Source organism: Melozone crissalis, unplaced genomic scaffold, assembly GCF_028551555.1.
Source record: "Melozone crissalis strain CALT ecotype California unplaced genomic scaffold, PUWL_Pcris_2 ptg000019l_1, whole genome shotgun sequence".
NCBI classification, from domain to species: domain Eukaryota; kingdom Metazoa; phylum Chordata; class Aves; order Passeriformes; family Passerellidae; genus Melozone; species Melozone crissalis.
In genome coordinates, this window is record NW_026535797.1 from 14,956,262 (window position 1) to 14,983,075 (window position 26,814).

Sequence of the window (26,814 nt, forward strand, 5' to 3'; positions counted from 1 at the left end):
CTTGAATGTGCTCAAAACAGAGACAAGTGAGTGATGAAATTTGGGCCTATGTGCTTGCCTTAATATAAATCTTTTCAAATCAAAAGACTGCTGTAAAAGTTTCACAGCAAGAGTGTTTTCCTTTTAGGACAGTCCTCTTGTTAATGAGTCTGTGTCCAAACAATGGCAACATTTCTTTTCTTTGTGTTTTTAATTACATTGCCTAGGTAAGAGCATAATTGTTTCGGCATTGTATTTGATTTTCACACAATTTTTCATAATTGACATTGTAAAAACAAATTATCTTTAGTTTCTTGATGTGAAAAATACTATATATTGATGGATGAGCATGTAATCTGTGTGAAAAATGTTTTGTTAAATCATTAACACTAGGTTGTTTGTCTGTCGAATCAACGACCTTTTGATGGCAACAGAGATTTCACTGTAATAGTTTTTAATATTCTTCTTTTCCCATTAGGGCAAGGAGCACCAGTTTTAAAGCAGCCTCTCTTTCACTTTGATATGAATAGATAAATTGTCAAAGCTGCCAACAAGAATGCTTCCTAACTACAGGGTACGTTGTGAGCAACACTGCATACAGTGTTCTTGCTGGTAAACACAAACTGTGCACAGTTAGTGCTGCAGCTTCGTTCTCATCCTTCCCATCCTGAATTTAATGAGCTGAGCACTGATGAGGTTTTTGAGAATTGGGTTAGTGTGTGCTGAGTGAGAGACAGATAGGGGATGACATTTTTTCTGAGTTGCCCTTTCCCACCACTTATCAGCGGAGGGGAAAGGATAAGAGTGGAATATGTGCATAGTGTATATTGTTCCAGAGGAAAATGCAATTCTTCAGAATTAGCCCTTTAAAAAATGCTCTATATGGAAAAAGAAACACAAAATCATATTTAGCCTCATGATCCATGTCTTTGTGAAATTATAAATTGGTTTTAGAGGTATTGCCTGCAGTGTTTCTTATGGGTATTGCACTGTGCTATTAGAAATTGGAGTAGCAATCCCAAGCATGTACCTTAGCACTCTGTGTTGGAAAGGAGCAAGTGTCACATTAATTATGCTCTCTGCTCTGCTTTCTCACCCCTGTCTTGGGTTTTCTTGCTGGATTGAAGAGAAAGTTGATTCTTGTCTTGGCCTATTTCAAAGCCATCTGAAAACAGCTAAAAACAAACTAAACCCAGCCAAATGGGTAGTAAATAATAAATACAGCCCTTAAACAGAAAATTTAGCAGCTTGCTAGCTGAGGAAGTTGCTAAAGCTCCCATCAGCAACCAAATATAGTAGACTTAGTGCTTCTCAGCACCGTCATGTGTAGAACAGATACTTGGCTTTAAAAATGTAGTTCTCAGCTATTCTTTGGAGGCCTAAGCTCTTTATACAGTGAGTTGGGAGAATTAGGTCTGTAAGAAGACAATCCAAACCAGCCATCATGGCTGAGGGACTGAACAGGCATTGAGTCTTTCAGAAGTGCTGAAGCCTGTCAAGTTTTTTTCCTGGGACTGGGATTTGCAACCTAATACTTTTACTGAAACCATTCTTCTTTAAAGGCATAACTGACTCCATATTTTATTTGAAATGTGGTCATAAAAGAAGGTAACTCTGCTTTCTGTACTGGTCTGATGGCTGGAGTATCTGCTCTGGAAGAGAAGGACTCAGGTTCAGCCTCTTCAGCCTGAGCACATCACACATTCACTGGCCTCTGTGGAAAAGGCCTTAACCAGGATGTAGATCTTGTTGAAATGGAGCTGTGCAGTATGTATTCAAGTGTTCGAGATTTATGGGGCCAGAAAGAAAAGAACAGAAGCAGACAAGTGCCAAGGGTATTTCTTCAACAAGGAGATAATTGATTTTGCTGTAAACAATTGTTTGATAACATATAAAAATACTGTTTTAGGGAACAGAGATCCCAGCTAGTTTCTTTAGCTCCTGTGTATTTCAAATGTAGTTATCCATCCCTTCTGGTGGAGGATGGTACCAAAACATTGTCTTCCATTTCTCCAGCTGTCTTTGGTTCTTGTAGGAATGCTGCATGGCAATATTTTGCCGTTCCTTTGGATGCTGGGCTGTGCTTTGCTTTCATGGCTTTGCTGATGGCATCCTCTCAGCCTGTCTGGCCCTGCAGAGAGCCATGGTGTCTGCAGGTCTTGCCTGCAAATCCCAGAAGGGCTCTTGTGTGTCACCAAGCTCTGAGGTGTTGGGCATGCCCAGCACCCTTTCTGAAATTTGGGGAGTTGAGAAGAGGAGGCTGAAGTAGCTGCAGCCATTGGGACACGTAGGAGGTGAAGTGGGGGCTGTGATTTGCACTCTGGGACTCAGAACCAATGCTCCACTCAAGTTTTACTTTAGTTGTCTAAGTGCTTTTTTGGACCCAGGCCAGCGCTTTCCCTGCCATTCTCCGGGTGACCAGTGTATTTTGTCATGGCCCTGCTAGGCATTAAGTCCTTTCTGACTCTGATATGCTTTGAGTACCTGAAAGTGTTGAAAATTATTTCTGCCATTCAGGGCAATTGATTTGAGGAAGAGATTATCCAGTCCTGCTTTTAGTTTCAGCAATGTTTTTGTGCCAGTTTGTGAGTGCTTTACATGACTTGACTGGCTGTGCCCCAGCATTCTTTACTGATACTGCTTGTATGAATTTAACAAGTATTTTATGTCTCAATATTGGCTAAGTTAAAATAACTTAGAAAAGGAAGACTCTGTAAATAATGTGTGCATTATTTATGGAGCTCTATGCCAGCTGTTGCTAATCTGCTGAGGTGGGTTATAGTAACAATTCTCAGGAATTCTCTCTCAAAATTTCAAAATAGAAATTAAATTCAAAGTAGGAAAGTTAGAGTGACCTGCTCTCCAGCAAGCTGGTTTTACATCAGGCTATCTCTTAGGGAGATTTCTGGTCATCTTTCAATAAAACAGTTGGATTCTGCTAGTGTACAAATAGCTATAAAGAACTTTAATTCACAATTGTGGAGAGTTTTGTCAAAGAGTGACTTGAGGAGAGAGGACACAGCCGAATTAATTTGGTAAAGATGTCCTAACTAGGGCAGAGGCCTTTTTGCAGGCAGGGTGTCTGTTGAGAATGTAGCTGACTAGAGAATAGAAAAGTACAAGACCGTGGTTAAGTCCAAATCTTGCACCTGCAAAGATAATGTGTCCTTGGGCCTAGCGGAGTATGATAAAGAAATGGACAGCGAGACGTGAGAAGTAGAGAACGTAGGCCCAAAGGAATGAGGATGAGTTAATGGTATAGTTTAACCAATAGATTGCTTGGCTTACAGAATATTCATAAGCTTATTATTTGCTGTATAAGTGTTTGATGCTTTCTTCAATAAACTGGACCTGTGATGAACCATCTGGTGTCCTGGTCTCCTTCCTTCGACACACAATTACCTAGAATTGAAATCAGCATCACAGAGTTAGAGTTCAGCTGAGAAGGTTTGAGACCACTTGAAAGAAATGACAACATGGAAAAGAAATGTCACTTTGAAACAGCGTTGTTTCCCCATTAATAAATGTCTCCTAAAGAGAGAAATATTTTAGTGATTTTGAATAAGAAGGAGACATTGCAGGGTCCAGGGTCAAGTTTAATTTTCTTGAAGTAAAATAGCCATGAGGTGAGTTGCTTTTGCAGAAGATGAGTTGAGAGGCTGATGTACCACAACCCAAACTGCATACTGAGCAGTTAATATTGTTTCAAATAAAAGAACATAGTTTCATTATTAAAACAATAGAGAGTAATAAAATATATTATGCTTTGTAATTTTTCCATTGGTGGATGTTGTTCTGTTCTCCTATCAGAGTCTTTGGAAGAATAACAAAGTGTAGCCCTACTGATGTTTAGTAATATAAAGCTTAGTTTATGAAGGACTAGTGAAGCCTCATCTGTGCAAGTTTCCTTCATTAAGAGATGCAGGAGATATTTGAAATACATGATGTAATTTAACTTGATCATTAATTATTACTTGCATATTTACTACTACTACTGTTGTTATATAAAATTATTAAAATTGTATGTATTATGTAATTTAAATACTTTGAAGTGTTCTCTATGCTATTGTATTTTGCTGATACAATATTCATTATCTTTATGCTCCATATGTCTCATATAATCAAGATGGTTTTGCTTTTATATACATTATTTAATATATTATGACTTTAATAATAATAATATATATCTTTATATATCACATTAATTATCCTAGTATCTAAAAGTTTCATAGGAAGACTACAGAAGAATTAATACAATTACATTTTTTAGTAAAAATTAAGTTTGCAAATGATAATCATAAATCATAATTCAATAATTCATTTTGCTGGACAATAATGTCAAGAAGCTGTTTTTAATTTTTGTCTCAAAACATTTAGATCCCAGTCTAGTGCTGTGAAGTGTTTTATGAGTAGGCACTGGATCCACCACCTTTTAAAAGGCCAAAACATGGTGTGTTTCTTTTCATGTGTAAAAGATAAAATGTTTCAAAATGGGAGGAATGAATATAAGACACATAATTTTGTTAAATGTAATCCCAGGGAAATTGTTTAGTGGAAATACATCTTCAAAATTATTACAGTTGCTCCATGAACAGGAAACAGTAAGAACATGACAAAAGCCAGGAATTTCTTCTTGAAATTGAGAGGATAGGAATGTAAGCAAAGGGAATGAAATGCAGGGTAAATTACTACTGGTTAAAAGTGAGAGAATTGATTAGAAACAGAATGAAAGAAAGTTGTGTTAGACAACTCCAGGCTGGAATAAAAGGTTATAATTTGCAGATCACTTTTGGTGTCAATTTAGAATTAAAAGCATCTTTCCTGTTGTTAGTGCAAAGCACTTGTACAATTAAATAAAATGCCAGTTCCTCAGGGTCAGCTGTAGCTGCATTCCTGACCCAGAGCAGTCTAATGGTGGATGGGTTTAGATACATTTATTTGATGTAAGAGTTGTTATTCCAAGGAATTACTTTTAAATGCCTCTTAAAATGCAGGTATGTAAGACTGCTTGGCAGTGTTTCTTAGGAGTTTTGGTTGAACTCTTGCTGTTGAGTCATAGTTTTCCTGCAGTATAAATTTTTACTTTATGAAACAATTCATTAGACACCAAAATTGTTCTTGCCTTAGCACAAACTTTAAGACTTTTATCAGGGCATTGTATATTAGGAAAAATATAAAAGCTATTCTAAATAAAAAATAAAAATTAAATATTATATAAAAATTAAATATTGTGATAAGTGACAGGAATATAAAATAAACTTACTTGTAAAGTTACTTTATAGGGCTGTCTAAATCATGAACAATTTCTTTTCCCTGGGATTTTTTTGAAATGTACGTAACATAGTTTAGCTGTATTTCAGCACATCACTTAATTAAATTTATGGATATCTCAGCTTCTGTTTCCTGTTAGGACCACAAATAGTTCTCTTAGTCTGATGTGCAGTCAGCCAAGGTCAGCCCACCCCGATGATCTGTCCATCTGAAATGTTAGGTAGTGATGTCATTAAGATAACACTTGATTTGTGACAGATGCTGTCATCCTTTAAGAAGATGTAGCAAGAGCAGATTTATAAATACATGTGTTAAAGTGGCCACCACAAAGTCCCTTTTCTTCCACCAGGTTCTTGCTCAGTATTGTGGCTCTCCCAGAGCTCCAGCAGCCCTGGGGTTTGTTAAGAGGGCTGCTCACACCTAACCACCAGCTTTTGTGCGCCCCCATGCCTGCAGGAGGGTTTGCTGAGCAAACTGAATTATTTGTGGGAGAGAATAGCTGGATCCCAGGCCTGACCTAGGAAACCTGTGGAAATAAAGCACTGTTTCTGAGGGCCTGAGGGAGAGGCAATGTGATGAAAGTAGAAGAGATGCCACGATATAGGGTATGAGTAAATAAGCTGGGAAGAGTTCTGTTACTCCGTGTGGTGAGAAGGATTGATAAGGAAGGGATGCCTCACTGAACAAAACATGCCAACAGCTTTCAGCAATAATGATCTCCAACAATAACATACTCCTTCTTTCCCTGCATCCTTTTTTTGTGCTTTCTTTCCTGTTTCCTCCATTTTTTTGGTGTTCTTTCAGGCTATGAAGACCTGTGAGTGTTCCTGTGGCCCCAGCTTCTATTGTGTTTTATTATGTCTGTGTTGATTTTTGTTTGGCTTTTCAATAATCTTTGCATATCCTAAGGCTCAATAACTGAAACTTTTACATAAGCAAAAGAAAATTTTTTTTAAAACCCTATGATTTTGCCTAAAACACTAGTGGATGAAACAAGGCATGAAAATCACTGAAAAAGAACATTTCAAGTGGGACCAACAGAGACAGGTTAAGTATGTGCCAACTTGTTATTTATAATAGAATATATTTTGACTTGAAATAATTATTTGCAGTTCTGAGATAGAAGAAATAAGATTTTTTAGTTTCTTTAAAATAATTTTTACTTGAAAATCTCAACATACACATGGTATAGAATATTAAGTATGTGGCAATGAATTTAAATAATGGGGAGAAATTATACATTCACATAGAACCTCTGGTCATATTTTTCATCTCATATGTAGTTTGCTCATCTGTATTTTACATGAAATCTTAGCAAAAAGTATTTTAAAATTTCTGACATTTACCTGCAGGAAAGTGCAATTTTATAAAATGTGCACTGAAAATACTCAAGGAGGTTCTGCAGAGGGCTCACATTAACCCTCATTTCTGCAGAAGACAATTCTGCGTGCCTTCTCATTAGTACATGTGGTTAGTTTTTGAGAAACTAAAATTTGTCTGTGTTATTACCAAAGACCCAGTTTATATAAAACAGGACCTTCTGGGGAAGGATTCTCAGACCAGTCTTCCAGCAAGATTTAATTCCTCTGAGTTAAACTGCTTATAGGCAATACTTGCCTGTTATCCTAAAACTCCTTACTGGCAGTTTAAATTGACAGGATTTCTGTGCAATTAATGTTGCCTCTCACACTGACTGAAGTGTTCAGATGGTTTCTATATTTGTTTCCCCCCTCCTATTCTGGAAAGGGCTTCCTTCTCTATATGATGCTGGAATGTATCTGGGCACTGCTGTGTTCCCAGGTAAATGGGAGCACCTGGAGATGGGTGGAGATCTCTGCAGTGTTTGCTTGTCCCCAGCGCTGCTCATGTCTCCCATCATGACCTGAATAATTACTGCAGGTCCCTGGACTCAGTGCCTATGTCAGTGTCCCTGTTCTTTGTGATATTGTTAATTAAGATTCTTTCTCTTTTGATGAAACTCTGAAGCAAAAGTAAGTAGGAAGAAAGATGGAGTTGCTCCTTGACATTTTTTAATTGATTCAGCTTGGGTTTTGAAGTGTTCTACTTCTCTGTTATGAAAACAGTAGAATGAAATAAATGCTGTAGGAAAGGTGATGCCTGTTTTCTTGATCTACACTGACTAATAAACTGTCTTAATTTTGGCTCAAAAGTACTCCTAGATTAATCTGTGTGCCATCTGCAGGTACTTATTTTTCCTTTACACCTCAGGCTAAAATTCATTCCTTTTTTGTTTGGATGTTTTAAGTCCTGTAATCTCAAATTGAAATTCAATAACGAATCACTTGTCGTTTTCCAGCTCAATCTTGATACAGTAACAGAAAAAGAATCAAATATTTCCTTAAAAAAGGCCCCACCCAAAGGTCCATGATACGATGGATGTATATTTTAAGGTTCTCTTATCTAACATGAAACCACATTTTCATTACACTGATACTTCTGATACTTGGTATAAAAAGGAAAATCTCCATATTTTATTATGAAAGATTAATTCAGATGCACTTTTGAAAATTTTGGATAAATTTCCAGTAATTCATTCTATTTTTGTACTATAATTTCTGAATTTGAAATTTGACCTAGGAATGTTGAATACACTGTGCTGAAAATCTGTAAAGCCAAAGCAATGCAGTCTCAAAATGTGGAATAACTACTCCTTTCTCAGCAGAAAGCATATTTTACCCACTTTCTATCTGTCAGTTTTACATTTTATTTGGTCTGTGTGTTTTGTTTAAAAAAAAAAAAAAAAGGTTGAGGATACTTTTCCCCTGACTTTTTAATTTTCTTTACAGTTTTCTCACAGACTGGAATTAATCTCTGAACTCATTTATTTTTCTTCTTTTTTCTTTCTTTCCCCAATGATTAGATTTTTTGCAAGAGGCATGGGGCACATGTCAAGAAACGTAAGCCGTGCTGAACTGCCTTCTAGGCATGAACACAGAGAGGAGTCCCAGTAGGTGCAGAATTTAAGGAGGCCTCTGGCTCTTTGCAGCTACCAGAGGTTTCTGTGTTCCTCATGTCTCTCCACAGTTATGGACAGACACAAGTTCTGCCATTCTGCCATTAATGCCAGGTCTGTCACTGTGCACCAAGGCCTTGGTGCCAGCAGGGCGGCATTTTCTGCTGGCACTGCAGAGTTATGGACGCCGAAACCCACTTTATCTGCTCTCAGCATTTATTTCTTCTGACCTTTCTGTCTTGCTTTAGCCCCATACAGCTGCTCCAAGTGACCCCTCCTTGGGGGCTGGGGGGCACAGCCACTCTGTCTTCAGTCCCCAGGTTACAAGTGCCAAGCACCTGCTTCTTTGCCTAATGTGATCTCACCACATGTGTCTGGGTTTGTGGCATAAAAAAGAAAACATATAGGAACAGTTGCATATGCTTGGAATGCTGAATTTTTGTTTCTTAAAAACATGCCAAAATAGAAGAATGCAGAAAGCGTAGATGGTTTTTGTTCATTTGAAAATGCATTTAAATCTGAGTGATCAATAACAAAATATTGAAAGTAGAGGCAAGTGCCAAACATCTTTGCATCTATATTCTGGTTGGTCAATGCTATATTTAGAATGAAACTGCATTAATCTTTTAAAATGTTATTTTCTATCATATACATTTATAAAAATGTGTCAACGAATTTGTACTGATAGTCTATCTTTTTTATCTTGTTTTACCAAGGTTTTTAGTCATTTTTTTTCTTACTTGGCATGCTGCTCCTTCAGTTCAAATACCCTGAGTCTTACATTCTTGCTCTATGACTATTACTGTGAAGATGAAATAACTTATAAGATTCTATGGATTCTTTGAGCAAGCAAACTACCATGAAGCCTCTCTCTGTTTTGTTTCAGCTGCCATTATTAGTACTTTATTTTACACTTTTAGGCATGTTCCTAAATAATGAATAACTGCCAAATTACCACAACACACTTGATGTGAATGAGTCATCAGCCTTAAATTAAAAACCAAAGTGTGATGACCTTTCTGTTGTTCTGCATGTCATAATTGCCATCAAGTGGTGGGTCTGAAACCTCTGATCAGTCATTAGCACCTTGAGCAGACAGCAGTCATATTTTTGTCTAGTCCTTAGGGCCTATTGTTTTAGGGAATCCAACCAGTAATGGCTTGGATTAAAAAGGGGAAATTAAAGGAAAATTCATCATCAGCATGCTAAGCAAACAAAAGACCTATAGCCTCTGTGTCTGGAAAGGCAGACCATTACTGGACAATTATTGTCCATATTACTGTGCATGTTTATATTTATTATCTGATGTTTCTAACTGAAAAGATTTTTGTCTTTATCTCTTGGATAACTGAGATGTAACCATAGCTTATCTGATTCTGGAAAGTAGGTTAAATATCTGCTGTCATAATTAAAAAAAATAAAATAAAGACAACAGAACTTCCATGGAAGCACCTTAGTTAATTTAGTTACTGATGATGGCACCAGGTAACTGATGTTACTTAATCTGCCTATTTAACGAGAAATGTTTGTTCAACGATGCATTTACCAATGATGGAGATGAAAATGAGTTTTGATTATATCTATGCCACCAGAGTACAAGAAAGGTACTGGTTCCTGTACAGATGGGTACCTTTGAAATGTTTTCAAAACTCATTTTGCCAATATCAACCTAATTCTTGTTTCTTGTACTCAGGAGTGCCAGCCCTGACTGTCACTGTCATGGTTGTAGAATAGGTGCTAACTATTGTCTTCTATCACTGGCTGTGCCTCTTTGCTACTGCAGTGACCATAATCTTTTCTTCAGAGATCTCAAGTCTGCATTCATTTCTTGGGCAAAGGTGACATTTAGTTTAGCAGTAATATTTCACATGAGAAAGAAGTGGAAGATGTGACCTTATTTTTTTTGTTTTGTCTGTTGTTGTTTCATAGTAGTATGCAAAATGTGGAAAGTCAGTCATATTTCATTGGTATTTGGCATCTGCTCAACAACTGATTGCTCTTCTCAGAGCTTTTTTGGAAAGTTTGCAGCACCATAATGACAGCTTTCTAAACACAGATGTCCTCTTGGTACAACCTATAATTTTTTATGAAAGAGGTATCGATGTCAGGAATTTGAACAAAGTACTGGAATTAGTTGAATATTCTTGTTATGAATATGTATTCAAAATATCTACAGTACTTATATTGTAAGTTGAAGAAAGAATATGCAATGTCTGAAGGCAAAGATGTAGGTACAAAACATCAGAATATAGTTTAAGATAAAGTGATTCCTTTGTTAATGGGCTGTCTATACTTCAGTGAACTTTTCCCCACTATGTTCTGTACTGTGCAAGTGCACACAGTGATCTTGAAGCATCAAGAATCTCAGGGATACATTCAGATAATCAGGGATTTGGCCATGGAAGATGTCTAACAGCTGAGAGGCCAGGAGTAGTTACTAAATGTTGTTGTGATGTCCTGTTAGTAGCCTGTTCCTCTTGTTTCATTTACCTCTCAGCTAAGCCATCAGGAAGTGAATACTTCAAACACAAATTCCCTCTCCTCAAGTCAGCTATTTTTCTTAAGGTTTCTCTTAAGAAAGTAAAAGTCAGTTGAAATCTTAATGTATAAATAGGTAAACTTCCAGCAGCTTGTGGTTCTTAGCAAAGGAATCCTTGATTGCATTTACCTGTGGGCCTATTATTTGCAAATACCTACAAATAAGAAGACATTGCTTAATGGTTGTTGGATGTAATTTATGTCAGTTCAGACTTGCAGGTGAAAAGGAAAGTCTCCTCTGTAAGCATTTGAGATTGTTTTTTAATGACTACACAGTCCATTCTATATTGTTCTTCTACCTATTTAGGTCAAGTTAAGATCAGAGTGCCCTGCAGGAAGTTTATCTAGCAACTCTAATGATATTAGGGGAAACATAGCTCAATAAATATTTTCCCATTTTGATTTTGTGCAGCTCTGCAGCCAGGATGTAAGTGCTGCAGTTTTTATGACTATGGCTGACTTCATGTAGCTTCCCTCTATCTGTACTTGTACATGGCACTTGGTTTTGATTTAATTTCAGGTCTATACTCCCACACCACTAATGACACGTCATTCAGATTCAGAGTAGATACTTTAAAGTTAGAATAGAGCATCAGAAATGATGGAAAATCATAACTGTTAGTTAGAAAGTGCTTTCTTTTTGGACTTCAAATGGGTCATGCTGTGGTCATTCAATATTATGATACTGGGGTTCTTTCACTTCTGCCTTGCTTTTGGTTGATGATAAAATCACTTGTCTGGTATATGTGCATGTGTGTGGTCCAGCCTGGGCTGCTCTTTGGCTTCTCTGGGATCATGACCTTTTGCCAAACCTCAGCAGTAGCTCTTGGGGAAAAAATGTAAACATACAACCAAATTTACTCTGGTTTCTTTATTTAGCTCAGTGCAAGTTAATTCTAATTGCTATAAGGCTTCAATATGACAAACTTTTTCCTAAATCAGAAAATGGGAGAAGCTAATTTAATAATTTAATTATAGTAATTTAGTAACAAATATAAGTGGCTGGGAAGAAAATGGGATCTCCTAATGCAGAAGTATGAATTTTTGGTTTTTAGCAGTTGTAATAATTTTATTTTTTAATTTTAATCACATTAAAAGAAATGTTCAAGAATCACAAGGAATAAAGCACTTATTTTGTTAGGCCAGAATTATATGGAAACATTATGCAATAATACTAATTGCTAAGAAAGTGCCAGAATTGTGGGCAGTGTAATTATCTACAATTTTGTGAGAACATCCTTACAAAAATGACCTACCTATTTTAAGTGTAATTTCCAAAATGAGGAAGCCAGATGTCTTGTTTGTGACAGTGTAAGTGATGGACACTTTTCCATGTAATGGTCTACCTTCTACTAACATTAAATGACCTTTTTTTTCCCCCTGTAGGTGATAGTTGAGGGTTATGCTGGTTTTTCCAATGTGGTTACAAGTTATGGGGAAACAGGGCAGTTTCCATAAACAAGAATATAGAAGATTTCAGTAAATGGAAGGCATTTTGTCTACTAGGTTATTTTGACGGTCATTAAAACTCACCTGTCAACAGTTTGCCACTTACCCTGACTATTTTATATTTGTTCTGAGCTGTTACCACTGGCTACGAGAGCTGATCACTTTGCCTGATTGCAACTTTCAGAAGATTTAGATGAGTTGGCAGTTAACATGGAATGTATGTAGTTGATATAAAGAGTAATTATTAAAACTGGCAGTTTCCCCTACCTAAAATGCACATATTTGCATATGTACTATGCCTCTTAAGTTGTTTACAAGTGTGTAAACATTTCAGTGTAAAGCTTGCGATAGATTTTTGCTTTGTCTTATGAGTTATAAGAATATGGTTGTTCCATGATGAAAACAGTATTCTTCCAGTCTTTTTTATATGGATTTACTTCTGCAAGCTAAATAACTTCTTTGACCTGAGTAGTTACATATTTAACATACTGTACAAGCAAGAGGAGTAGACACAAATATTCAGTATTGAATATTTGAATGTTAAAAAAAATGGGGCTTTGACTCACCCACAGAACAAAAACCCTAAATCATCAAATGAATAAACACTTGTGTAGATTAATTTTTGCCAAACAAAAGACTCATCCTTGCAAGCTGACTCTGGAGAATGGTGTGCAGAACTTTTGTTTAAACAGTTTTATTTATGGGAAGGTGTGGAAAACTCACAGTTAAAGAAATGGTCAGAACTTCTTGAGTGAATGAAGACAAAGAAAGATAAATCTAGTAGCTGCCTCTGATACCAGGGAACTAAGATGAAAATGTTTGACCACAAAATATTTAAAAAAAACCCTAAATCTTCTTCCAGTTCTTAAAGACTTCTTCAAGACTGTTAGTGTCTCAGGCTGAATGCTGAACTTGACTCTTAAAGAGTCCAGCTCAGATCTTAGGGACAAATCACTCATCAACGTTGTTTCTATAATAGGATGGGCACGAGATACAAGTTTTTGAAACTGTATTAAAGAGATGTACAAAAATTACTAGAAAAGTGCAGAAATATTTATGATTTTGACTTAGAAAATAAAATATATCCTTCTGGGAAATAAATATTTGGGATGAAATCTTGCTGTATTCAGGCCAATCCCAGGTAGTGAACTCAAGCTTTTTATTTGCAGTAAAAAAAGTTATAATAAGATTATTCCTATGTCTGTTGATCCATCCATGCTTTGGCAGAGTCAAGCAGTGTATGTGCTGTAATTTCTGAAGGTGGCCAGCCTGAGAATCAGCACTGAAATTAGTGAGCACCAGTTACTCTCTATGAATTGCAAATTGTCAGAAGATGAGCACTGCCTACAAGAATTTACAACATTTGTCTCCTAGGCCTGCTTATCTGGTTGCACTGAAGGCACTTCCTCAGGGTTCACATCACAAAAGTCTTTGAGACAGTTCAGCAGTGAATCTCTGTGGGGACTGAGCTGAGAGCAGAGTCATGGCCCCAAGCTCTGTGTCAAGAGCAGACAAGATTACTAATGCCAGTGAAATATTCTTTATCTGTAAAACAGCCAATGCTCTGGATTGTCAGCAAGGGCAAAATGAACCACCAGTCTGCCAAATAGGAGAAAATGCCTGTATTTCAGAACAGAAACCTGACCTGTCTGTTTGTCTCACATGCCAACTGCTTTGCCTACACTAGGTGGAAACGAGAAATTTATTAAGTGTAGAGTGCACAGTACAATGAATAAGCAAGCTAAAAGGCTCTTGCTTTGCTGACTAATTACTTCATTCACTCATTGATTAAAACATTTTTTCCTGGGTGAGAATGGCTGGTAGGCTTGTTTAGAAAAGAATAAATAGGAAAAGAAGAATTAAAGCAAACAGATTTTTTTCAAACATCTAATCTTAAACATGTTACTTGGAAAAATATGTTTTTATAAACTGTGGATGATGTACTGTTTTTGATGCTACTAGCTAAATTCTTAGTTTTAGCTAAGACAGATAAAGGTTAGAATTGCATTGGATTTCACACTCCACATGTATAACAGTGGTAAAGTAGGTAAAATGATAATTAACTGCTCCTCCTATTATGTCTCTCTAGAGATCTGAAGAATAATTTGATCAGCACAATTGAGCCAGGGGCCTTCTATGGGCTTTCAGAACTGAAGCGCCTGTAAGTATTAATTCCATTTGAATTATTCTGAAAATTGTGTTTGTATCGACATTTCTATCCTTGGGCAGCTCAAATATGCCACCAAGCAATAATCAAATAAAGGCACTGGCTGTAAAATAGAAAATCGCACACTCTGCTTTTTACATTTACCATGCCTTTTTTCCCCTTCTTCCCCTTGATTTGATTTGATCCCCTTTCTTCCTTTTCTTTTTCTTTTTTATCTTTTGCCATTTAAAATCATCACTTTAATCTCTGATAAGTGTGCTAACAAATACACCTGCAAAGGTAAAAACATGCCTAATTAATGACTAAGCAGATGATATATCACTGTAGACATTCATCAGAAATAACACTAAACATTTCAGATGTGTGTGAACAATGGCTTGCGCTACACTTTTTTTTACTTTTATTGTAAATCTGCCCTATCAAATACATTATTAGAAAGGAAACTTTGTCATACTGTAGAGTTTGTCTACCATTTTCCATACCATCAACTTTGACTTTGCTTGATATTTTTTACTTTTATAATGGTTTTCTAAGGAAACATGATCTTATACAGTATATTCCCTGTCCATCATTCTTGCAATTCTGTCTTGGAAAAGGTTCTCATAGTACTTTCAGAAGCACTGGCTGATTTTTAAACTACATTATAGAGGGTAAAAATATCTAAGTTAGTAGAATTCTACAGCTGGGCATTTTTCTTTTAATTAACAAGGACTACAGACCCTCCTTAGTTGTACTCAGCCTAAGGAAAAGTGAGATGAACCCTTTTTTAATTATAATTTTCCAAGTGACAGCTTCCAAATATCCGTGCACTGGCTAACTAGGCCATCAGCACATGCCAGGCATTTTCCAAGCCATAATGTATGCTGTCTTATGAGAAAACCTGTAAGAAAACAGGGATTATTTTAATGGGATGGGAAGGTTTAGACAAGAAGGAGAAGGATTGCAAATCCACAGAAAAATAATTTTACAAATCCTCTGCTTTTCTGCTGTGTGGTAGTCTTGAGCCGCTGTGTGCGCTGCAGAAGGTTTCTCTCTCTGATCTTGCTGTAGCTGTGTTTTCTAGTACCAGACACTCAGTTCGAGTATGTTGCCTAATAATGATGAAGCCAGAGTAGCATATACATTTTTAACACAAATAAGATCATTAGGTTTGAAGCTTTCTTGCTGGCTGTGTGTGCAGGGGTAACAGTAGGATGCAACAATAAGGATGAGCGCTAATTGTTGCTTTGGCCGCGCACTGTAATAACACAACCCTGACCTCTTGTGGGAAAACCAGGAAACCTGTGCACGTCTGGGCTGCTCATCCACAGAATGCACAGGTGGAGCCTTTAGGTCAGCCAGGAGAAGGGAATAAAGGGAGAGGAACTCATCAGGCATTGGACAAGAGAGAAGAAAAGAGTCTTCAGCGCAGTACAATTGGCAATGTTGAGTTTTGTCATGCCAAATCTCAAAAAGCCCCCTTACTAATATGCACAAGAAACACTGGGAGCAATTTAGAGACAGAATTGTTTAATTGCTGGGCTACCACATTTGATACAAATCTGTGTAGTTCCATGGTAAACAAGAAAATATCTTCCCTCCTTCAGTGTGCAACTGTTGGGGAAGAGACAGAAAAGCAAAAGGAATAAATAGTGTAAACTCCTGTTGAATATTGAATACAGTAATTACTTTAAGACTATGCATTCATATCTCTTTATTTCCCATGTAAAATATAAATGATGCTGAGAAAAATAGAAGCTGATTTAATGTGGGCAACTGCAAGAGAAATGGCTATAGCAAATCAGACAGACAAGCCACAGGCTGTCAGAATGTTTTCTGTGAATGATTTGGAGATCTGTTATTATTTGTATTTGAATGACAAACTGAATTATTTCCAGGGTTTACTCAAAAAGGTACACACAAAATTTTTGGAAATTGAAAAATTACGAATCGCTAAAATTATGGCATTTGGTTATTCAACACACAAGAGTTATTTTCTCTAACATCAACTTTGTGAGTCAGCATTAGTAAGTTAATGTTTAGCTCCTGAAAAGGAGCACCAGCTTTGTACATTATGGACTGAATTGTGTTTAATGTAACAGGTATTAGTCTGGGGAAAAGTATAGCAAGTTGCCTTTTCTTTTTGCTAATTTTTTTTTTTAAATATGTTTTACAATACAGAAATTTCAGTCACTGCTATGTAACTTCTTATGAAAATAGCACTTACTGAAGTAAACTTTGAGAAAATAGCATTATTCTTTGGTTTTGGTAAAAATGCGTTTTTAGTGTGTGCCTGTCTTTAGGAAATATGCACCCATATTGATTAGTATAGACAAAATCTGCTTTTGCTACCCAGATTATGCCCCACATTGTGATGCAATTCTTCCATATGTGTTCAGACTTTGCCTAGACAAAGGCAAAGCATTACCCAACCAAGAATTCTGGGTAGGTTTTTTTATATCTTCTAATGGAAAGATATGTAGGTGCATATATATATATATATATATATATATATGTCTTAAATTTGCATTTTTAGAGTTCCTATGTAGCTTTTATTAGGAGAACTTAAAGAATAATGCTAACCTGAAATTAATGCAGTATATTGTATCCTCAGTATTATCTCAGCTGTTCTCTACTTAATATCCTTGACAAGCATTTAAGAAATATTTTCATTCTAATGTGAGGTTTCATCATATACTTGCACAATAATATATTCTTTGACTGATACAAGACAACTTCATAGTGAACTCTAAAGAGATTGCCTTCATTTTCCAGCTAATTGAATGTGTTCCCATGAAAGCAGTAACTGGATTTGTCAAACTGCAACCTTTAGTCTTCCATTTGATTACTTTAGTATTCTCATGTATCAGTAGAAAAATATGGAGTCTGCACAATGTAGTAAAGGAATCAGAAAACTACCTCTAAAAATACATTCAAATCAATTTTAACATTTTTCCTGGCTGCATGATCACTTAAAATCCTTGCATAATTGCAATTATTTTTTAAAAAATGTACTTGGTGAGAAGGAACATTTGGGTCAAGGTTGAAAACCAAATAGATAAAAATCAAACTCTAATCTACCAAGGGGCATTATTCATGGCTTTACCCCAATATGATTGCTTGTATCTGTTTTTGTCTCCTTCCTGCAAGCATCCTGTACACTATGTTGTGTGTATGGATTATACAGAAAACATTTCTTCACTTTCTGCAGGCAAAAGTTATGGAATGTAATGCCTTTTACTGTTTGTGCTCTCAGAAAGCCACAGTATTGCTCTTTTAAGAGCTTGCCAAGTGCTTATCAAAACTGACCTCACTAGCTCAAAAATTAATTGCCTTCTGGTGTCTGTGATTTCAGCAAGAAAGGCTGCTGTTAATGAGATGAAACATGAGTAAACAGTAAAAATAAATGTCAGTTTTGGCTGAATATTGCATGGAAAAAATACATAGTATTCTTCCTAAGTTAAAAACTGCAGGTGCTAATAACTCTGATCAGGAAAATTCTGTATGTTTGCAATATTATTTTGCTTTTATTTACTACATATATATAAAACCCCATTTTAATACAATTAGATGTCACAGTATGATTTGTGGAATATTGTTCAATAATGTTAATATTAAAGTTATTTAATCTATCTAATTCAGTTATGTTAAATTATGGGAAAAGGGTTTATTTCTCATTTGTCTCTAACTTCTTAAGTATTAAAAATATAGATGCTCTGTGTGATTACGTAGGTGTGTATATAAATAAGACAGACTTAATGTTTTATGGGATTTTTGTTTGTTTCAGGGATCTTTCAAATAACAGAATTGGTTGCCTAACACCAGAAATGTTTGTAGGACTTAATAATCTTCACAAACTGTGAGTATAACACCAGTTTTGTTTTAAACAGAAGAAATCTCAACGGTCACATTACTGACCTGAGTATAATTGGCAAGAAAATTACATTATAAGAAAGTTGTAGGCTTTGTAGTAAAAGGCCCCTGTACTGAGCCTTTGATTGTGATGAGTTGAGATTTTAAATATTTTTTCTCTACTTAAATTGTAAAATCTATCATAAATGCAAAGAATTAAATTTCATTTCCACATAAAAAAAAGGCTAAACATGAAATTTCTGTTTGCATGTCTAAGAAACAATTAAAGTAAGTTGGCTGTAAATTTCCTGACTGGGAAAGAGAAAATTCATAGGAAGAATCCTGGTTTAAATGGACATTTGGCTGAGCCCAGGAGAGCCCTGTATCTTCGTTCCGATCTGTCTTCATTCCTGAATGAGAAATAAATTCCTATACTGCATCCTGTAGTAAAGTCATTCCTATAATATTTGACAAATCTCATACTTTCTTTTCATCTTCTCCAGCCAGTTATGGCATTTCCTTGGACAAACAGGGAAATCTTTCTAGAAAGATCTGCCATGAGGTCAAGATAACACCAGGTAAAAGGCTGAAGTCTGGCACACTTACAGATCCCAATTATGAGAGTAACTATGCCAGGTCTTCTGTGATGGAAACAAATGAGAACAGATGATGGGAAGAGCCTTGGTAGCACATAATGAACAGGTGCAGCCTGCCCCTCTTTTTTCTCATCTCAGATGATGTGCCAAATTAGGCAAGCCCAACTCAGCTATTGAGGGTTTCTATCTCTGCTTTTGTCGTGCACAGTGAACATGACTGTGGCTATAAAGCCAGATTACCTTGGAAGGTAAGTTTAATTCTAGATGGTGAAGTCACATTATTAAATGGCATGTGTTTCTAGTTGCTAGGAACAGACTCAATAGAAGCTCTTCAAATCCATGTTCTCTCAAAAAGATCTGAAATTTCCATTCACAAATCTGCAAGACCCCATCTTAAAAGTTAAATACAAGTTCAGTACAGAACATTGGTCTCTTGGTGGCAAAGAACAGAAATTCATTTCGAGAGTGCACAGCAGTTGGTCTGTGACAGTGTTTGGCTGTACTGTCCCTTTTCTCTGAAGCCCAGGAAAGAATGTGGCAGTGTTATCTCCACACCCTTCACTGATGCCAGAGATGCTGGGAAAAGGCACCATGTGCAGGCTGACTGCCGATAGTTACTGGGCTGATCAAACCACACCATTACAGTTTCTTTAGAGATTTGCTATATACCTGCTCTTTCTGGTAGCCCAAGTATGTGTTCTGGCGTTGGCAATTTTTTTCTGAGCTGTAAGGACCAGAGAGACTCACCAATTCCCTCTACACAGTCATTAACTTTGTATTTTCTTGCACCCACTCTTTTTGTGGGTCTGACATTGACCCACATTTCCTTTTGAAATGGCTGTGTTTCCATCTCTTGCTTTATCATTTTCCTTCTGAGGCACCAGTTTATAACAGAAATTTGAATGAGACGTTTCTTAAGTGTCGCTCCCAAGTGGCAGTCTAGTAGCATTTTCCACTTTGAATTATGTTATTAAATTAATTACAAGTCTCTTCATGTTTAAGAGGGTTCATTTCTTCTTATTCTCCTTATTTTGACCAAACGTTGGTTTTGTTATTGCCAGACTTCATACTCACATTCTCTTAATGCAGTGAGGCAGAGTCATTGTGGAAAGCTCTAAATGCAACCACTCAGAAAACCATTTTGGCAGAGCATCAGCAATGTCTTACTCCCCTCCTTTCCATCTTGTCCATTATCTTACTTTGCTTTACAGTAAATGCATTTAACACCAGATCCTTCACACTTTTGTGGATATGATGTCCATGCTTCAGTGAAAAAATTATGATTCTGGTAACTGGAGACCTCTTAGTCTGGCCTCTTTCTATTTTATAAGTGAGTTTTGAAAGAAAGAAAAATGGAAAAAAAAAAGTTGGCAAATCAGATATTGTTAAAAAATCAATATGTGGCTATAGATGGTTTATAATTTAATCATATAAAGAGATCTTTAATCTTAAAAATCATAGTAATATATATTTAGGCTGTCTATAATATTTACTCTTTAATAATCTCTTAGTTACAATAGAGTAGTATTGTTGAAGTATCTTTTGCACCATGTCTTAGCATACTTTCCAAATTTTAAATTCTTCCTTCCACTTTGCTAAGCTTTTCCTGTTATCTTCTCTCCAGTTCTTTGATCTTTTAAAAATTTGAAATATTTTTTTCAGGAATTAAGATTTGGCTGTTAATCCATTTAGTCTACCTTCCATTTTTCTTATTTGGGTTTTAAATTGCCTTTCTACCACTGACCTAATAAATAGGTCCATCCTACATTGTAGTCTGTGTGCCCTAGTGCTTCATTAATTACTTTGTTTTATTAGTAGTAATATTCCAAAAGTCTGTCCTTAGGAAATCAGAGGCTTAGTAATAGTTTAGTCTACCTTATCTTTTCATCTGAAGTGTCATTTCACAATTGCTTTTTCAAAAGCTACAGCTGCCTTGCAGGGATTGTCCCCCTTACCAAACCAAAGCCCAGAGTATCACCACTCTTGTTGGGTCACTGGGTATTTTGGGAAGAAATACAGCCAAGTCCCAATCAAGAGGAATTGTCCCCTGCCATTCAGAGTATCACATGTTCCTTGATCTCAGAAATCTCATATAATGTCCTAAAGCTGGTAGTAATTATTTTGGACTGAGATCTCAATTTGGCTGTGGTGTAAGAAGTGGTCATTGTTAGTGGACTGCAAGCTGATGCTGCCTGGTATTTTCTAACATTGTAGCTTTGTTTGCCTTGAAAGTTTGTGAAGAACCATACTTGTTAAACATGTTTTAAAGACAATAGGTCACCTTTCTGTTCCTACTGATACCTCTGAATTGTGTTTACTTGCCATTTGAGGGGTATGAGAAGGCTGTTCTCTGGAAAGGTTATGGAGAAGCATTTACTCAGTGCAGCATCAGTGTTTGTAACAAGGAAAAGATGACAAGTTATTAAACATGGAACTGGTTTCATAGCCATTTACTGAAGGAGAAATATAATGATGTATAGATGCGTGTTGATTTATGTAGTTGTTGATTTGGTAATTAGAGCTCTCCTGTGTTATGTTAGCAGAGATGAAGTACAGAAGCATCTTTGCAGGCTGTTATCAAAACCAGTAGGGAGAGCCGTGAGTCCACTGGAGGGAGCAAAGGACATAAATCTTTTCATGTGCCTTCTGTGAAGTACAAATATGGGATTTTCTTGTACTGTTTACAAGCACAAATGCCAGGTGCAACAAAATAACACAGTGTGTTTCACTCAATCTTGTAAATCTAATTCAGTTTGGAAAAAAAATGGAGTTAGAGCTGTAAAATCAGCTCTAGGCCCAAACTAACACAGTGTGGTTTAGCCCAGTGATGTGATGCATAAATCTAAACTGAGTACAGTAAAGACATGTTAAAATACTTCATAAAAAGGATGATGAGGATTGCTTGGGCTTTCAGGGATAATGCAGACACCCTTCAGTGGGCTTGGTGGTTTTGTGCAGTCTAGTTTAGAACAGGACAACCTACAGAATTCTTGATTAAAGAAAAAATGAATTAGTAGTATCATCTGGTATTGTTTTTAAACAGGCCAAGACACAGAAACCACAAGAAATGGTCAGCTTCTTGATGATGTAGAGAAGACTTTTATTCCAATGTAATCAGGAGGTGTATGTCAGGGAACAGAAATTGAATTCAAGTAATCCAAGTTACTAATGAAACCTTAAATCTCATACTGGCCCTGAAATTACTGCAGCCAGTGACTTCTGATTATGTTCCTTGAGATTGATCTCATTTTTACACCCTCTTGGATTTGATGATTTTTACTCCGTAAAATGATTTCAAAATGCTTTGACGTCATAGGACAAATGCAGCTGGCAGTGCCTCAGTATGAGAGTAGATTTATTACATTTTGTAAGATACTAGTTTACCTCTTTTGGCTAATATATTGCCCTTTGGCTGTGTTTATGCTGTAATGAGGTGCACGTATTCTAACTAGGAGTGACATAATTGAATGCGACAAATCTTCCAAATCTCTTTTGGACCCAATGTTTCAGTGCTTTGTTCCAGAATTAAGTATGCAAATATATTTTGGCTAGGTAATGGAGCTGCTATCTACATTAATTCTGTTTATATTTAATCTAAGTATTAAGAGCTGTGGAATGCTGTGATGATGCCACTGTGCTGATACACCAGACTTCATTTATTTAGTCCCTCATAAATTGTCTTCTCAGGTTTCAAGATGTTGCAGCCTGAAATCTATTTCAACAAGTAGCTACTGCTGGTTCTTCCCTTTGGAGGTTCAAACCCAAACTTTATCACTGCTTCCAATTGTTTGATTAAACTATATCTGATTTACTCTTTATCCTGTCTCTGAATCATCAGCAGCAGTTAGCTCTGTGATAATATTATACTGCAAAATCTTGTGCGACTTGATGTCATTGAACCAACTAAGCACTTTGCATGGTGCCAGAAATCAAATAAAAACACTAACAGTTAGTCAAGCAGACCCCATTTCGGCAAATAAGGAAATACAGAATGTAACCTGCCCTCTCTTTATTTCTCTTGTCATTTTTTACACCTCCTATCCCATTTTGCCTTTTTTAATTTTTTTGCACAGATCAATCTGTTACCATTGCATTTGACTTTTGCTTTTTTATTCTGCTCTTCAGAGGGAAGCATTCTTCATATATTTCTGCTTCTGTCTATATTCTGCCTCAAATGGTACTTTGACACATGTAACTCTTTTTGACTGTTTTGTGGCATTTGTCATTTATATTGAAACTTTTGGCAGAAGTGCTTTATTAATTTCTGTAAAAGCACAAGTATTGATATATGAAAAAACAAGTTTAGGACTTTCTAAGTAACACTGAAATGTTTTATGTCTGATAAAACTGAAAACACATTTTTCTATTAATGGAGTGAGTTAATGGCATAGTAAGTGCTATAAGCTTTGGAGTGCATTAATTTGTTGCATTTGAAATATTTGCAAAAGAGATGTTACTGACATTTTAGAATAAATAACCTTTTAAATGAAGCTAGAGTGGGGTTCTAGGATATCTGAAATGGAGAAATTTTACAACAGTATATATTTGACAATATTTTAGTATATAATGTAAGTTATGTGCACTAAAAAATAGGTATTTACAGAGTACTGCATCAGCTCAGAAATGCATGAGTTATTTCGGTGATTTGAGAAGGTTTCTGAAATTTTTGTTAAAGAACAATCTGTTTCCACTGGTGGATATCCAAATATTGTAGTTATGTTTCTTGGACATAGGAATGTGTTGCATTTTGATTTACACAGCCCTGTGAACGTGATCCTAGTCTGCTACTTGTTAGTAGTGATATGGAAACTTCAAGCCAGGTCATTGCCAGAAGAATATGAAAAGTTGAATTGCTGGATTTCTGCTGATGTCACTGTCAGGGGCTCAATTACTCGAGCACTTGGTAAAAAAGAATTCTGACATTTTTCTGGTAACTGAATTTTTGTAACCAACTTTGAATTCAAACATATGGTGTTCAGGCACTGTACAGAACATATCTCATTATTTCATAAGTAGGTAATTCATATGCTCTGAAATCTTGATCTTGGATATGCACTAATTTTTAAGTTTTTGGGTAGAGAAAAAGACATTATTGCTTGACAATTAAGCATTTAATTTTTGTATTACTAAGGCACTGGCAGAGCAATAGTGTTTAACTATGTAAAAGTGAATTGCCTCTGTTTGCAAGTATTCAGCCTGAGCCATTCAGCCATCAAGACAAGAAAGAGTAGGAGCAGTAATTAAAATGGAAATGACCTAATTTAAGGATGGGAAAAATTGGTGTGTTTAAAGTCCTTTGTAATAAAACTGTTTGTGTAGTCACTTTGAAAACTCATTACTGTTTTAAGGAAATGCTTGAATTCTTTGGAACATTACTAAATTAAGACACTGTTTTTGTTTCTTTAGCTTGAAGACATTCTGACTATGCAATAAAAATACAAGTCTCACTGACTAATTATTTTATTAATATTTTCACTCAAATTCTAGAATATTCTCTTCTCAAATTCTCTTCTTTTAAATATGTAGAGTGTTCCTCTTTATGAGACCGAGTGAATTGTATGTATTTCTGCTGCAAAAATAAAAGAAGAGTGTGTGAATTGATTTAAATATTACTGTCACCTACCAAAACCAAAAAGCAATGCACCAAATTTAAATATGCTTTTACTATTGTCAAGAAAGCAACTTTTTAATTATCTTTGGGAAAATTATATTCTATAACAATTTTCTTTTCTTCTTGCATTTGTTATAACCAACAGTAAATTACTTTCTTTTTTCCCCAGGAATTTGTCAGGGAATATTTTTTCAAGTCTCATGAATGGACTTTTTTCTGAGCTGCTAGCTCTGAAAGCCCTGTGAGTATCTTTCCTTTTGTGTGTAATCTGAAGTACTTCAGAAACACATTAGAATAAACATAGCAGAGTTGAATATGAATTCAAGCAGGATTGGCTTTAGAGACGCATTCTAAAAATAACCTCTGCAGTGTTTTGTTACCCATGTCTGGCTCAATGTTGATGAGCTGCCATCTTTACCTGTTGCAGGAAAATGGATAGCACTGATAATTCAACTCCATTCCTGACTAGCCCAGTCTGGTCCTCCTGACTAGAATCCCTTTTTTTTCTTTTTACTTTAAAATCTTATACTTTTCCATGATTTCATGCATTAAATTTTATTAGGCCTCTAATTGCACAAAACCAGTAATGTTAAATATTTTTCCTGGAATTATGCTAACATTTCCCAGTTATTGATATTAATTGTGCTTGCCTAAGATTTCAAAGTGTATACTGAATCTTTCTACTTAGAGGGGTTTTTAGTAAGTTTAGGTACGTTATAGTATGATTTCTGCCGTAACACAGACCCAAAATTATTTCAGTAGTCAATGATGTTGTCCTGGAACCAAACCCAGAATTTTTGCATAATATTATGAAAGTAATAAACAGTGGGACAACGTGTATTGGTTATAGTATCTCAGAGTATCTTTGAATTCATGCTTCCATGGTTATGCATTAATCTAGAATTCTCTTTCAAATTAGATAATCTGAGTCTAGCAGAAGAAAATATGTTGATGGAAACTGCATGTTTACCAACTGTGGTCATTCTTTGCCTTTGTAGACATTTCAACACTGATTCACTGATTTGTGACTGTAACCTGAAATGGGTCTTGCAATGGGCCAGAAATGCTTCAGTGCGAATAGCAGAGGAAACAGTTTGTGCTTACCCCAGTGCTTTACATGGACTCTCCCTTTATAACCTGAAGGAAAACCAGCTGATCTGTGGTGAGTTCTACTCTCATTTAGCATTACAAATTGAAGTGGAACCCAGAGGAAATATCGAAAACCCAGAAATTATGCAAAAAGCCAAAATAAAAATTAATAAATCTGACAGGTGTTTGACACAGAAGTTACACCTGAGAATGAATGAGACAAGAAAAAAAGAGAAATTTCTTATTTCATATCTCAAGAACATCACTGTTCTGTAATGTATTCAATAATATGCAATTATGACATAGAACATTTAACTATGATGCTAGTTCTACATTATATTCTTCATGAAACTGAGGATTCCTACGTGAGTTTACATAATGTTTCTTTCAAGTTATTTATCTGAAAGACTGATATTGATGCCAAATTTAATTCTTGATTTTTTATTTTTATCAACCTGCAACTATACATTTTATCACTGCTTCCTGGGGATGAACAGAATTCTTACAGTGAACTTCAGCTGGGTGAATTCTGTATGGAGATGTAAAAGTGAAATGTTTTTTGGATATTTTCCACCATAACAAACATGATAGATGTGGTATGAAGGAGAAAGCAAAAAGGTAAAAAGAAAACTCATTTCACATTGGGCTCTGTCTATCAATGAGCAGATTAAACCAGAGATTTTAAAAAGTATCACACTGCCTAGAAAAGATCACTGCCTGAGATGGTGCCAGTGGGTTCCAGAATCAAAAGTCTAATTTCACACATGGTTGATGAATTTCAGAATCTTTGAATCTCTCACATGCTTGAATGACAGAAAATTGCTGAGACTGTGGCTTTGCTAATGTCTTTTGCAAACAAAAGGAGAGTCAGACATTTCTCCTAATAACCACAAGAAGAGCGATGTGTGTTGTAACAAACATATTAATAGCAGGAGGAAGATCAGAAGTTGCCTGGAATGATTTAGAGAATTGGTTTTAATAACAAATACAGATGTTTATAGGTTAGAAACGTGAAAGGATGTGAATACTACCAGCAGGTGGTCCATCAGGTGAATTGTTAAGGAAACACAGATAGGTGTCTGGAGGCAAATATGGAATGAGAGACCTTGTGAGTGCAAGGCAGAGACAATTCCAGTAGCCCGTGTTACCAAACATTTGAAATTCTGCAATGCTCTTCAAATATTAAGCTCCCATTTTATAGAGAGCCAGCATGGGCATCTTCCTAGAGATCCATTTCCCAGCAGGAAAAGTAGTTATTCTAAAAGTGCTGGAATGATCAGAAGAGTGATTAAGGACTGTTAATTGGTAT

The 26,814-nt window shown here is 36.0% G+C and overlaps 1 protein-coding gene across 1 annotated transcript in view; it reads left to right on the forward strand.

Annotated features, from left to right (window-relative positions):
* ADGRA1 (adhesion G protein-coupled receptor A1) overlaps positions 1-26,814 on the forward strand; it is a 253,397-nt gene that overhangs the window by 80,275 nt on the left and 146,308 nt on the right. The window contains exons 3-6 of the mRNA XM_054277071.1: positions 14,301-14,372; positions 18,145-18,216; positions 24,586-24,657; positions 25,415-25,578. Of these exons, the coding sequence (XP_054133046.1) occupies positions 14,301-14,372; positions 18,145-18,216; positions 24,586-24,657; positions 25,415-25,578 (380 nt within the window). The remainder of the gene's footprint in view (positions 1-14,300; positions 14,373-18,144; positions 18,217-24,585; positions 24,658-25,414; positions 25,579-26,814) is intronic.